This window comes from Zalophus californianus, chromosome 9, assembly GCF_009762305.2.
Source record: "Zalophus californianus isolate mZalCal1 chromosome 9, mZalCal1.pri.v2, whole genome shotgun sequence".
Classification (NCBI taxonomy): domain Eukaryota; kingdom Metazoa; phylum Chordata; class Mammalia; order Carnivora; family Otariidae; genus Zalophus; species Zalophus californianus.
The window spans coordinates 61,631,201-61,641,433 of NC_045603.1; the positions used below are offsets into that span (position 1 = coordinate 61,631,201).

Here is a 10,233-nt window from a genome sequence, read left to right on the forward strand (position 1 = left end):
TTCTCCCCTGCCCCATCGAGCATCCCGTGGCTAGTCTTCCTAGGAATACCCAAAGAGACTAGGCTCCCTCCCAAATCTCTACCCCCACTGGCATCCCTGACTAGGCTCTGGGTAGGAACAGGCCAGGAGAAGCTGACACTGACAGTGGGGAAAGGGGCATGCTTTAGAGAGACAGAGGAAGGCAGACAAGCCTCCTAGAACAACAGGTTTTTTTGGGACACAGCCCGCTGGTTGGGACCAGCTAGACATCCACCCTGAGGCCAGGCCACGGGTCCGGGGTTCATAGCTCGGTGATGCCCCTTCCAGAAAAGGATTCCGAGAGCAGGCTCCACCCCAGGTCGCTACATCCATATTCGCATCAGTTGGAACGTGGAGGCCACTGATGCTTCCAGGACCCCTTCCCTTTCTCGGCTTCCAGCAGCGATGGGAGGAGGAGAGGCAATAAGGAAGCTTGTTAATAGCTTTGAAGATGAAACAGGCCTGTGGCTGCGGATTGTTGACACAGCTACCCTGAAGAGGCAAGCTGGGTTGGCTCTTAAGAGGCCTGGATGATGCCAAGCCAATAAAATGCATCTGTTGTCACTCTGCTGCGCCTTTTAATGCCGGCCGCCCCTGCTGCATAAAAGGGCCTGCCACAGCCCAGGGAGCACAAGCCTCGGACTCCGTCCTCAGCCAGCTTCACCACTGTCCAGACACCTTCCTACCTCCAACATGACCTGTGGCTTCAGCTCCATGGGCTGTGGATTCGGCCCCAGGAACTTCAGCTGCATGTCGGCCTGCGGGCCCCGGCCCGGCCGCTGCTGCATCACGGCCGCCCCCTACCGCGGCGTCTCCTGCTACCGCGGCCTCACCGGGGGCTTTGGCAGCCACAGCGTTTGCGGCGGCTTCCGCGCCGGCTCCTGCGGCCGCAGCTTCGGCTACCGCTCCGGCGGCGTGTGCGGGCCCAGCCCGCCCTGCATCACCACCGTGTCGGTCAATGAGAGCCTCCTCACGCCCCTCAACCTGGAGATCGACCCCAATGTGCAGTGCGTGAAGCACGAGGAGAAGGAGCAGATCAAGTGCCTCAACAGCAGGTTCGCTGCCTTCATCGACAAGGTGGGTGTCCTTGATCACACCCTTCCTGAATCCTTCCATGCTTAGGACTCAGGCTGGGCTCAGAGGAGGGAGTCAGAGGCCGGCATTTACTTGCCCACAGAAGCGCCCAGTCCAGTCCAAAAGGAGAAGCATTCATACCTCTAGGACCACAGACAGAAAGACAAGAATACAATCAGGAGCTGCCAATCTGATGGGGAAGACAAACTGAAAGCCCATTAAGCAGGAAGTAGAGGCAGAAACTTTGGTGCTGAGAGCTAACATCCCTTCATGAGCACAGGGCTGCCGTGTGGGTAGTCAATGCATTTGAAGTCAAATAGCTGTTGACATGTGAAGGTGGTGCTCTCTGTGTAAAGGGCAGGCCTGTGGGTGTAATACTGGAAGACTGCCTGGAATGCCATAGATCACAAAGAGCTGTGTCTCTGCCAGATGGTTCCTTGGCTTCTGAGCAGAGGCCAGAGCACTTGGTCCAAGTCTGGGGCTCGGGATCCAGGGATGAACAATGTCTACAGTCCCCACTCTCTGGGCCTTGCGAGGAGGCAGGCAGCATATGCTCTAGACACAGTGTAAGCCATCTGCCCTTGCCAGGGTCCAGTTCAAGTCTGCAGCCATTTCCCCACTGAATTCAGTGGCAGTGGCACGAGGGGAGCAGGGAGAAGACTTCAACTAGGAAGCGGTTCGGGGGCTGGCAAGGGTTCTCTCTTTCTCCAGAGCCAACCTTGAAAGAAGTTACACTAGAGAGATATTCACGAGGAAGGACCAAAAAAGTCTGGAACTCTTAACAACATGAAACACCAAGGATAGTCTAGGAAAGGATTTACCAGGGTTGAGGCAAAGTTTCTAGACATAGGGATCTGAATGGGCCAGCCTTGTGGCAGGGAGATGGACATGCAATTTTCCCGGGGCCCACTAGTCTATCATTATTACAGCGAGAGAAGAGCCCCTGTGGAGCAGAAGGTCAGAGTTTGAGTCTTTGCTCTGCCACTGTGAGCTCTCAGGCAGTCAGGTAACATCCCTGGGCCTTCAATTCCACATCCATAAAATGAAAGGGCTGGAGCATAGAGCATGCCTGCACAAAAGGTGACTATTATTCTAATTGCTTTGTTGTTGTAAGGTTTATTAATTGGCACAGACTTCATTTTTCACCTTTTGCAGTCTGCCTTTCTAAAAAGGTCGGCCCACTCATCTGCACGCTGACAATCACACCTGACTTGGTACAGTAGCTGTCCAGCACACGGGCGCCCTTTCATGCCAGGGCTCATTAAACCCTCTTAGTGAGACGAGCACTAACCTCCCACTTCGCAAGGGGGTGACACACTGTGCCCAGGGACGTGTTATTAACAAGCAGCAGCAGAATCTGGACTCAGCGTAGTTTAGCCCTTTCTGTGGCACCAGATAATTGCCTAGACAAGACTGTAATGAGCTCTCGGGAAGGACTTCCAGATGACCCGATTAAGCCCTGGTGTGGTTTTGACAGAACACCTGCCAGGGAGGACTCTGGGTCTGAGAGTTGGGGACCTGCAGGTCCTGGTGCAGGGATGCCCCCACCTTCCCCCCACCTCTTGCCCCTGATCCTATAAGAGATTCTCAGGCTCTGCCTCTGGGCGGCAGGTGCGCTTCCTGGAGCAGCAGAACAAGCTGCTGGAGACCAAGTGGCAGTTCTACCAGAACCGCAAGTGCTGCGAGAGCAACCTGGAGCCCCTGTTCGAGGGCTACATCGAGACGCTGAGGCGGGAGGCCGAGTGCGTGGAGGCCGACAGCGGGAGGCTGGCCTCGGAGCTCAACCACGTGCAGGAAGTGATGGAGGGCTACAAGAAGAAGTGAGTGCTAGAAGGCACTGGCTCAGGAAAGGGCTTGAAGGAAGCTCCCAGCACAGGGGCATGTCTGGGTCTGTGGCTGGGACTCTGCCTGAGGATGGGGAAGAACCTGCACTCTCTTACCTTCCTCAAGGCCCACAGCCCCCCAGGTGGCCAGCTTCTTTCAATAACACTCTCAACCATGAACTTCCCAGGCCACCATACTCCCTGCCTCTGGCTCTGAGCTGGCCTGCCCACGGAGCAAGGGGAAGTGGCAGGCTTGACTCCTGTTGGCTGAGCCCAGGAGGGGAATGACAGAGAGGGGAACCCACTACCTATAGCAAAGTCAGGGGCAAGGGGCAGGGGTCAGAAGAAAGGAAAATGCAGACCTGGGTGAGAAAAACAGGCACCTCTCATTCCCCCACCCTCCGCACATGCACACACACACACACGCATGCACATGCCAAACTTCCAGATCCTGCCTTCCCATCCCCACTGAGAAGCTCAGGAGTGATGTAAGAGTGGGTACTTCAGCTCTCCAGGGTATCTCAGCAGGCCTGGACAGGCAGCCTGATTTGGTCCTGCCCCACTTCTTTTGGAGGCAAGGGGACGAGCAGGGAGAGGGTCTAGGGATCAAGCTCATTTGCATACATGCTTCGGGGCCAAGTGGAGAGCTGCTCAGGCAGGGTCTTGTCCTTCCTGCCCACTTCAGGTATGAAGAAGAAGTCGCACTTCGGGCCACAGCAGAGAACGAGTTTGTGGCTCTAAAGAAGGTGAGTGCCCGAGGCCCAGCCCCACCCCGTGTCCCTGGCCACCCCATCCTCACTGCCCCGCCACACTGCAGCCAAGCCCTCACAGTGCCCTGAGGACAGCTGGCCTCACAGCCCCTTGAACCCCACACAGGAGGTGGACTGCGCCTACCTCCGCAAGTCAGACCTAGAGGCCAACGCCGAGGCCCTGACCGAGGAGATCGACTTCCTGCGGCGCCTGTATGAGGAGGTGAGGGGGCTCTCAGCCATGGTGGGCATCCCCAACCCCCTGCCCAGGCCCCCGGAAGCCTGCTGACATGGGGACCCGGGCTTGAGGCTGGAGGGTTACAGGGGAGCAAGGAGAGAGAAGAAGGGAGGCAGAGGAGCAGAGAACCAAAAGGGGAAAGAGAGCACAATCCCCAGGACAGCTGTGCCTTGGGAAAGCAAAGCAAAGCCCACACAAAGCATCACACAGCCTCAAACCGCTTTCTCTGGCAGCCAATAGACTTCCTTCCTGGGGTCGGGCCAGGAGAATGTGAACCGGGCCTGATGCAGAGTCTGGGCCCCTGGGAAGCACCCACAGCATACTGGTAGGGGGACGCAGCCTAGGCTCCCCTGGGCCTAAATATCCCAGAAGCAAGCATTTGAAAAGTGGTTGTGTCTCCCTGTAAAAGGAATTAATCTTATCTGTACATAAGGTCATACAATTTCATCAGAGAATTATCTGCTCCACACATGAGACTTCGGCTCCAAATAGGCTACAGAGATTATAGGCATCAGCATCTGCACGTGAGGAAAAGCCCAGTTAATGTGCTGTTTCTTCTTCCCCTACTCCCACCCCCACAGGAGATCCGAGTTCTCAATGCCCACATCTCAGACACCTCGGTCATCGTCAAGATGGACAACAGCCGGGACCTGAACATGGACTGCATTGTGGCCGAGATCAAGGCTCAGTACGACGACATCGCCAGCCGCAGCCGGGCTGAGGCTGAGTCCTGGTACCGCAGCAAGGTGAGGGGCATAGGACATCTGCCTCCTAGACTTGGCAGTGGCAGGGAAGCCAGGTATTTAATAACAATCCCTCTTTTGTCTGGGGATTCTGACCCCTAAGATGGTAACAGAAGGGCAGATAGCTCTGGGCAGGGCTGCTCTGGACAGGGCTGCCACATATGGTTGCACAGGCTGAGCACTGTACAACCTACCAATCATCTGTGATGTCTGAGTGGGTGGGAAACTGCTATTTGAGCCTCAGGAGCATCTCTGCTTCCCCCCAGTGTGAGGAGATGAAGGCCACGGTGATCCGGCACGGGGAGACCCTGCGCCGCACCAAGGAGGAGATCAATGAGCTCAACCGCATGATCCAGAGGCTGACGGCCGAGGTTGAGAATGCCAAGTGCCAGGTAAGTGTTGCCTGGGGCCTCTCCAGGGTCACACAGGCAGTGTGTGTCCCCAATGGATCTCACCATTCATGCTCTAGCCCATTTGCATGACCAAAGTCCTTGGTTGTAGTCCCTTGGGTGTACCTGGCTGATGACGGGGAGAGGCCTGTTCTTGGGGTAGAGGAGAGGCTGGACACATCCAGGGAATGGACAGAGAGACCCAGGACCATAACCCACCTTGTTCTCCTCTGGGCCCCCAGAACTCCAAGCTGGAGGCCGCAGTGACCCAGTCGGAGCAGCAGGGCGAGGCGGCTCTGAGCGATGCCCGCTGCAAGCTGGCGGAGCTGGAGGCCGCCCTGCAGAAGGCCAAGCAGGACATGGCTTGCCTGGTCAAGGAGTACCAGGAGGTGATGAACTCCAAGCTGGGCCTGGACATCGAGATCGCCACCTACAGGCGGCTGCTGGAGGGCGAGGAGCAGAGGTGGGGCCCAACCCAGCTGCCCCAGGAATTATACTTGCATAGATCTGCCCACCTTTGATTCTTCCATATCCTAGTCAGTCATTAGAACTGACCCCAAGCTAGACTCTGGGGTCTTGAAATCCCAGATCTGAAAAGACTGGAACTTGGACATAGCATACAGAGAAAAAAATGAAGGCCAGTGTCACTGTGAGGTCTAGAGTCACAGAGACCCAGGTCCTTGCTAGGACAGAACCTGGACACCCACTCTCTCAGTTAGAACATCCTCAAGTTATTCCATCCCCAAGTCTTGCAAGATAAACTCCCTGCCTGGTTTCTAGGAGGTCACCTTGCCCAAGGGTAGAGTTGCTGGCCAAACTGTGACCCTGGCCTCATGTGACTACCCAAGAGGACTTTCCTCTTTCTAAAGCTGAACCCATCCGAGTATGCCACATATGGTTGTTCAGGCTGTGCACTGCACAAAGACAGCCAGCTGAAGAGCAAATAAGAGCTGAAAGTCAGCCCATAGTCTGCTTGCCAAGTAGTGTGGCCTGGCATTGCTGCAACTGCCAGAAAGGTACTTTTTAAAAGTTATACAAAGGCATAAATATAGGCCAGAAATACACCTGAGATGATCCCTTCCAGTACAGAGGAAATTTGAGGATTGCATTCTGACTTCTTTCTCTTCCCCTTTCTTACCTTTTCCCCACTCAGGCTGTGTGAAGGTGTTGGAGCTGTGAATGTCTGTAAGTATCCTGAGCCCTGAAAAGGAAAATTTTATGTTAGGCCACAAGAATTTTCTGGCTATGAGTGTATAGAAACACTGGGGGGAGCGTTTATAGTAATTCCCCCAGTAAATGGGAGTAGGCTGGTCATGCAGCAGGAGAGACTGAGTTTAGCTCAGAAGGAAGAACTGGACAGCATAAAAGGGGGTTGGGGAGGGGAAAGAATAACAGGTCACTGTAGGAAGGAACCTGAGCTGTCAAGCTGATGCCCAGAAAGAGGAAGGGACTTGCCCAAGGTCACAAAGCAGAACTAGTCTCAGAACCTGGGGCTCCTGGCTGGCTCTCAGGCTAAGGTTCCTTCCATGCCTTCAGAACTACAGCTGAAGGCCCTTTATGTCCTTCCCGGGACGCTTAGGCAGACCAGGGAAGCCAAAGGAAGGGGCCCGGATGGGGTGGCCACCAGCCGGACCTCCTGACTCTGCCCTTGTTTCTACAGGTGTCAGCAGCTCCCGGGGCGGGGTGGTCTGCGGGGACCTCTGCGTGTCCGGCTCGCGGCCGGTGACCGGCAGTGTCTGCAGTGCTCCCTGCAGCGGGAACCTGGCGGTGAGCACGGGCATGTGCGCGCCCTGCGGCCAGCTCAACACCACCTGTGGAGGGGGGTCCTGCGGCCTGGGGCGATGTTAGGCAGCCCCAAGAGAGAGCCAGAGACGTCCCTTCTGCCTGCCAGACGCGCCACTGTCCCCACCTCCAGCTGAGAACCGCGGTGCCTCGGTAGCTCTTCCCCTCGTGTTCTGAGAATACACCATGCGGCTCCTTCCCACCAGCCACGCCTCTGCTCACCTTGTCCTACCCCAAGCGGCCGCTGCCTGGGCCTGGACCCTCCCCTTCCGCTGTGTTGGCCTCTGGCCCCTCCCACGGAGAAGGACTCGCCCTCCCTGGAAGGGGGCAGTACTGGGAGCCGCCCCCGCCTCTCTGGTCTCTCGTGCCCTGTTTTCCCAATAAACTGGGGGACCCACTTCCAGTGCTGTGATGCCTTGTTCTCTTGGAGTGAGCCCCTGTCCACCTGAGCACCACAGCCCAGCGAGAAGGCCCGAGGACTGGGGCGGTTCTGGCGGGTCCCAGCCTGGACACCTGCAGGGCCTGTCCTCAAATAATGCCATCCTCCCCTGGCCAGACAGTGCTGACCATGCTGTCAGCACCTTGTACCTGAGCCACGCCTGGAAGTCTGGGGTCATCTGGGACTTATTCCTCTGACTGGTTCTGAAGGGAACCAAAGGAGGTCGTGGCGTCTTCTGGAAGGCTCTGTGTGTGTGTGTGTGTGTGTGTGGTTTTAGCCTCCTTCCCTCCCTCCCCTCCCCCCCACCGCACACATGCCCCACAGCGGAAACTGCCAAAAGTGCCCACAGCCACCTCAGGTGGCCACCCTGTGTCAGTCCAGACCCCACCCCATCCCATGCCCAACTGCTGCCCACCAAACCAAGGTAGATGAGACCCTTGACACTCACCTCTTGCCCGCCCTTCCCACCCCCCCATCGGCACACCTGGGACAGCCTCCCTGAAAGCCTGTAGCTGGTAAGAGAATACCATCTACTGACTTTCTCAGCTCCCCGACACACTGCTCTCATCCGCAGACACCTCAGAGCTTCCAGCCCAAAGCTGAAAGGGCTCCGCTGCCCCGTGTATGGCCTGAGCTCTCCTGTGCAGCCGACTCCCTTCTCACTGACCCTCTTCTTTTCTACCTCTACCCCAGCCCTACTCAGCCCCCATGATGACCACCCAACCTCCAGGCCCTGCTCCTTCCCCCCCATCTCCCCAAGCTGTCGTAGGAGGACCTGCTACCTTCCCTCACTCCCTTCTAGAATCTCTAGGGCCCTCTCGGCTCCTCCCCCTCGCCCAAGCCCCCTTGGCTCCCTGTAGCCCTCTCTCCCTCCCCGTTCCTGAGCCCTGAGTCTCTGCTTTCCACTGCCTTGTTCTGTCTAGTTGTGCCTTGTTCCAGGTTCTCAGCAGCTCCCCAGCTGTCCTGCTCCCTGGCTCACATCCCTCACCCAGACAACCTTGCTCTTGAACGTTCGAGTGCCTTGGGGCGCTTCTCTCACCTCTCTGCACGCACCCCCCAGGGCAATGACATCAGTCTCTGGCCTTTGGTTACCACCACAGTTAATGGCCTTCCTGGTTAAAATCCTCCAACCACACTTTCGAGTCCTGATGACTCTCTGCTGCCTGACCTCACGCCCGAGCTTCAGATCCGCTTCCCCCAGTTCCTACAAGCCTCTCCACTTGGCTGTCCTAGAGATATCGTCTAACCCAACAGACCTTCCAGCTGAACTCACCATCCCACACTCTCTCCACTGGAACCTCCTCTTTGTCCCCTGGTAAGATCATCAACACAGTTGCCCAGATCTATGATCTCCCCATGCCTGCACCCTCACCCTCAACACAAGCTAACCCCCAAGTGCTTTCCTTTCCTACCTTCTAAGTAGCCCCCTAATCCGACTCTTTCCTCTCTCTCTCCACAGCCACCACCCACATTCTCACCACCATCTTGGCTGGAGTGCTGCTCTTCTCCCCTTCCAACCCACACAACATGGCAGCCAGAGGTCTTTATAAGACACAAATCTGACCTTTCAGCGGGTCCCTATTGCCCTCAGGATGAAACCCAGCCTCTTGAATGTAGCGTACCAGTCCCATATATCTGGCTCTGACTGGTCTCTGCCTCTCCCCACTCCCCACCACCTCTGCCATCCCCCCCCACCTCTGGCTCAAAGTGCCCTGAACTCATGTCCAATGAGGGCTAGGCTTGGGGCTCTGCAAGGGCCTTTCCATCCAGACCTTCTTGGGCAGTGACTCTGAGCTCTGCTCTGGAATAGTCACGCTCCCTGTCAGCCTTGGGAGGTCATCCAGGTGCCACCGGGGGATCCCAGGGAGACCCCATGCCTCTGCACGTGATGCACCTTCCTTCCACCCTACCAGCTTGAGTCACCAGGCAGGACTGATGCTGCATACTCTCCAACTATTAGAGCCTCCTTTTCTGAGTCCCTGAACCTCTGCCACCACAGCCACCTCTCCATCAAAGAGAGGTGCAGCCGCGAAGAGGTCTGGGACTCGGTACTAGGAGTAAAGGAGAAGCGTGGTTGAAGGATTCTTAACCAGGGCAAACTGGTTACCTCCTGAATGAAGTAATATTGAAGCTGAGGCCTAAAGGAAGAGCAGGAGTTGATTTATTCAATCAACAAATAATTATGGAGCATCTGACATGTACCAAGTACTGGTATACAAGCCTGGGTTCATATAAGTGATGGAAATAATCACAGATGCCTGTCCTCTGGGACGTTTATATTTTATAGCAAAAAAAGTAAGCATAAGTAAGGAGTGAACCAGGAGGAAGAGATGTGCTCCAGACAGGGGGAAGAATATATGAAGAGGTGGGTTGGAGAAAGAGCATGGAAACATCCTGGAAATCTCTTAAGTCCTAAGGCTGGCGGGGAGGAGGGGGACTGCTCTCCGGTGCCCTCTTAAAGCTTAAGATGAGCCTTTCCTGCCTATACTGTCCTACCTCCAACCCCAACTCCACCCCAGAAAAGCTTTCTTCACCCATGGCCGGGCATCCCTCATTCCTACTTCCTTCCAGGCACTTTTTGCAGCATCTTGCAGAGGTAGGTGGTCTGGGCCAATTCCAGGCTCCACGGAGAGCCACGTGCCTCCTCTCTGAAAGGTTCCCATTGACTTCGAGGAACATGAGCTGTCTGAATGTCAGATCCCCCGTGGGCCAACAAGCCTGAGGCACGGCCAGTATGGGTAGTGACCATGCCCAGAGTAACAGTCCCTCAGCGTCTGCCCGGCCCTCCCCAGCAGCTGATTCAGTTATCACCCCAAAACATGGAGAAATTGGGGTTCCCAAAGCTGAAAAGCTTTTGGTGACCAAACTAGGACAAGAACCCAAACTTCCAGACTTTCAACACCCAGTCTTCTTCTACCCACCGCCCCCCCGCCCCTGCTATTTAGACACTTGGAATGCTAGGCTGTTATGATACCACA

The 10,233-nt window shown here is 56.0% G+C and overlaps 1 protein-coding gene across 1 annotated transcript; it reads left to right on the forward strand.

Moving 5' to 3' along the window:
* Nucleotides 1-711: 711 nt before the first annotated feature.
* LOC113921570 (keratin, type II microfibrillar, component 7C) lies at nt 712-6,882 on the forward strand. Its single transcript, XM_027592393.1, has 9 exons — nt 712-1,095; nt 2,704-2,912; nt 3,601-3,661; nt 3,792-3,887; nt 4,484-4,648; nt 4,912-5,037; nt 5,277-5,497; nt 6,188-6,219; nt 6,695-6,882. Exons 1-9 carry the CDS (start codon nt 712-714, stop codon nt 6,880-6,882), a joined length of 1,482 nt encoding a protein of 493 aa, XP_027448194.1.
* Nucleotides 6,883-10,233: the final 3,351 nt, after the last annotated feature.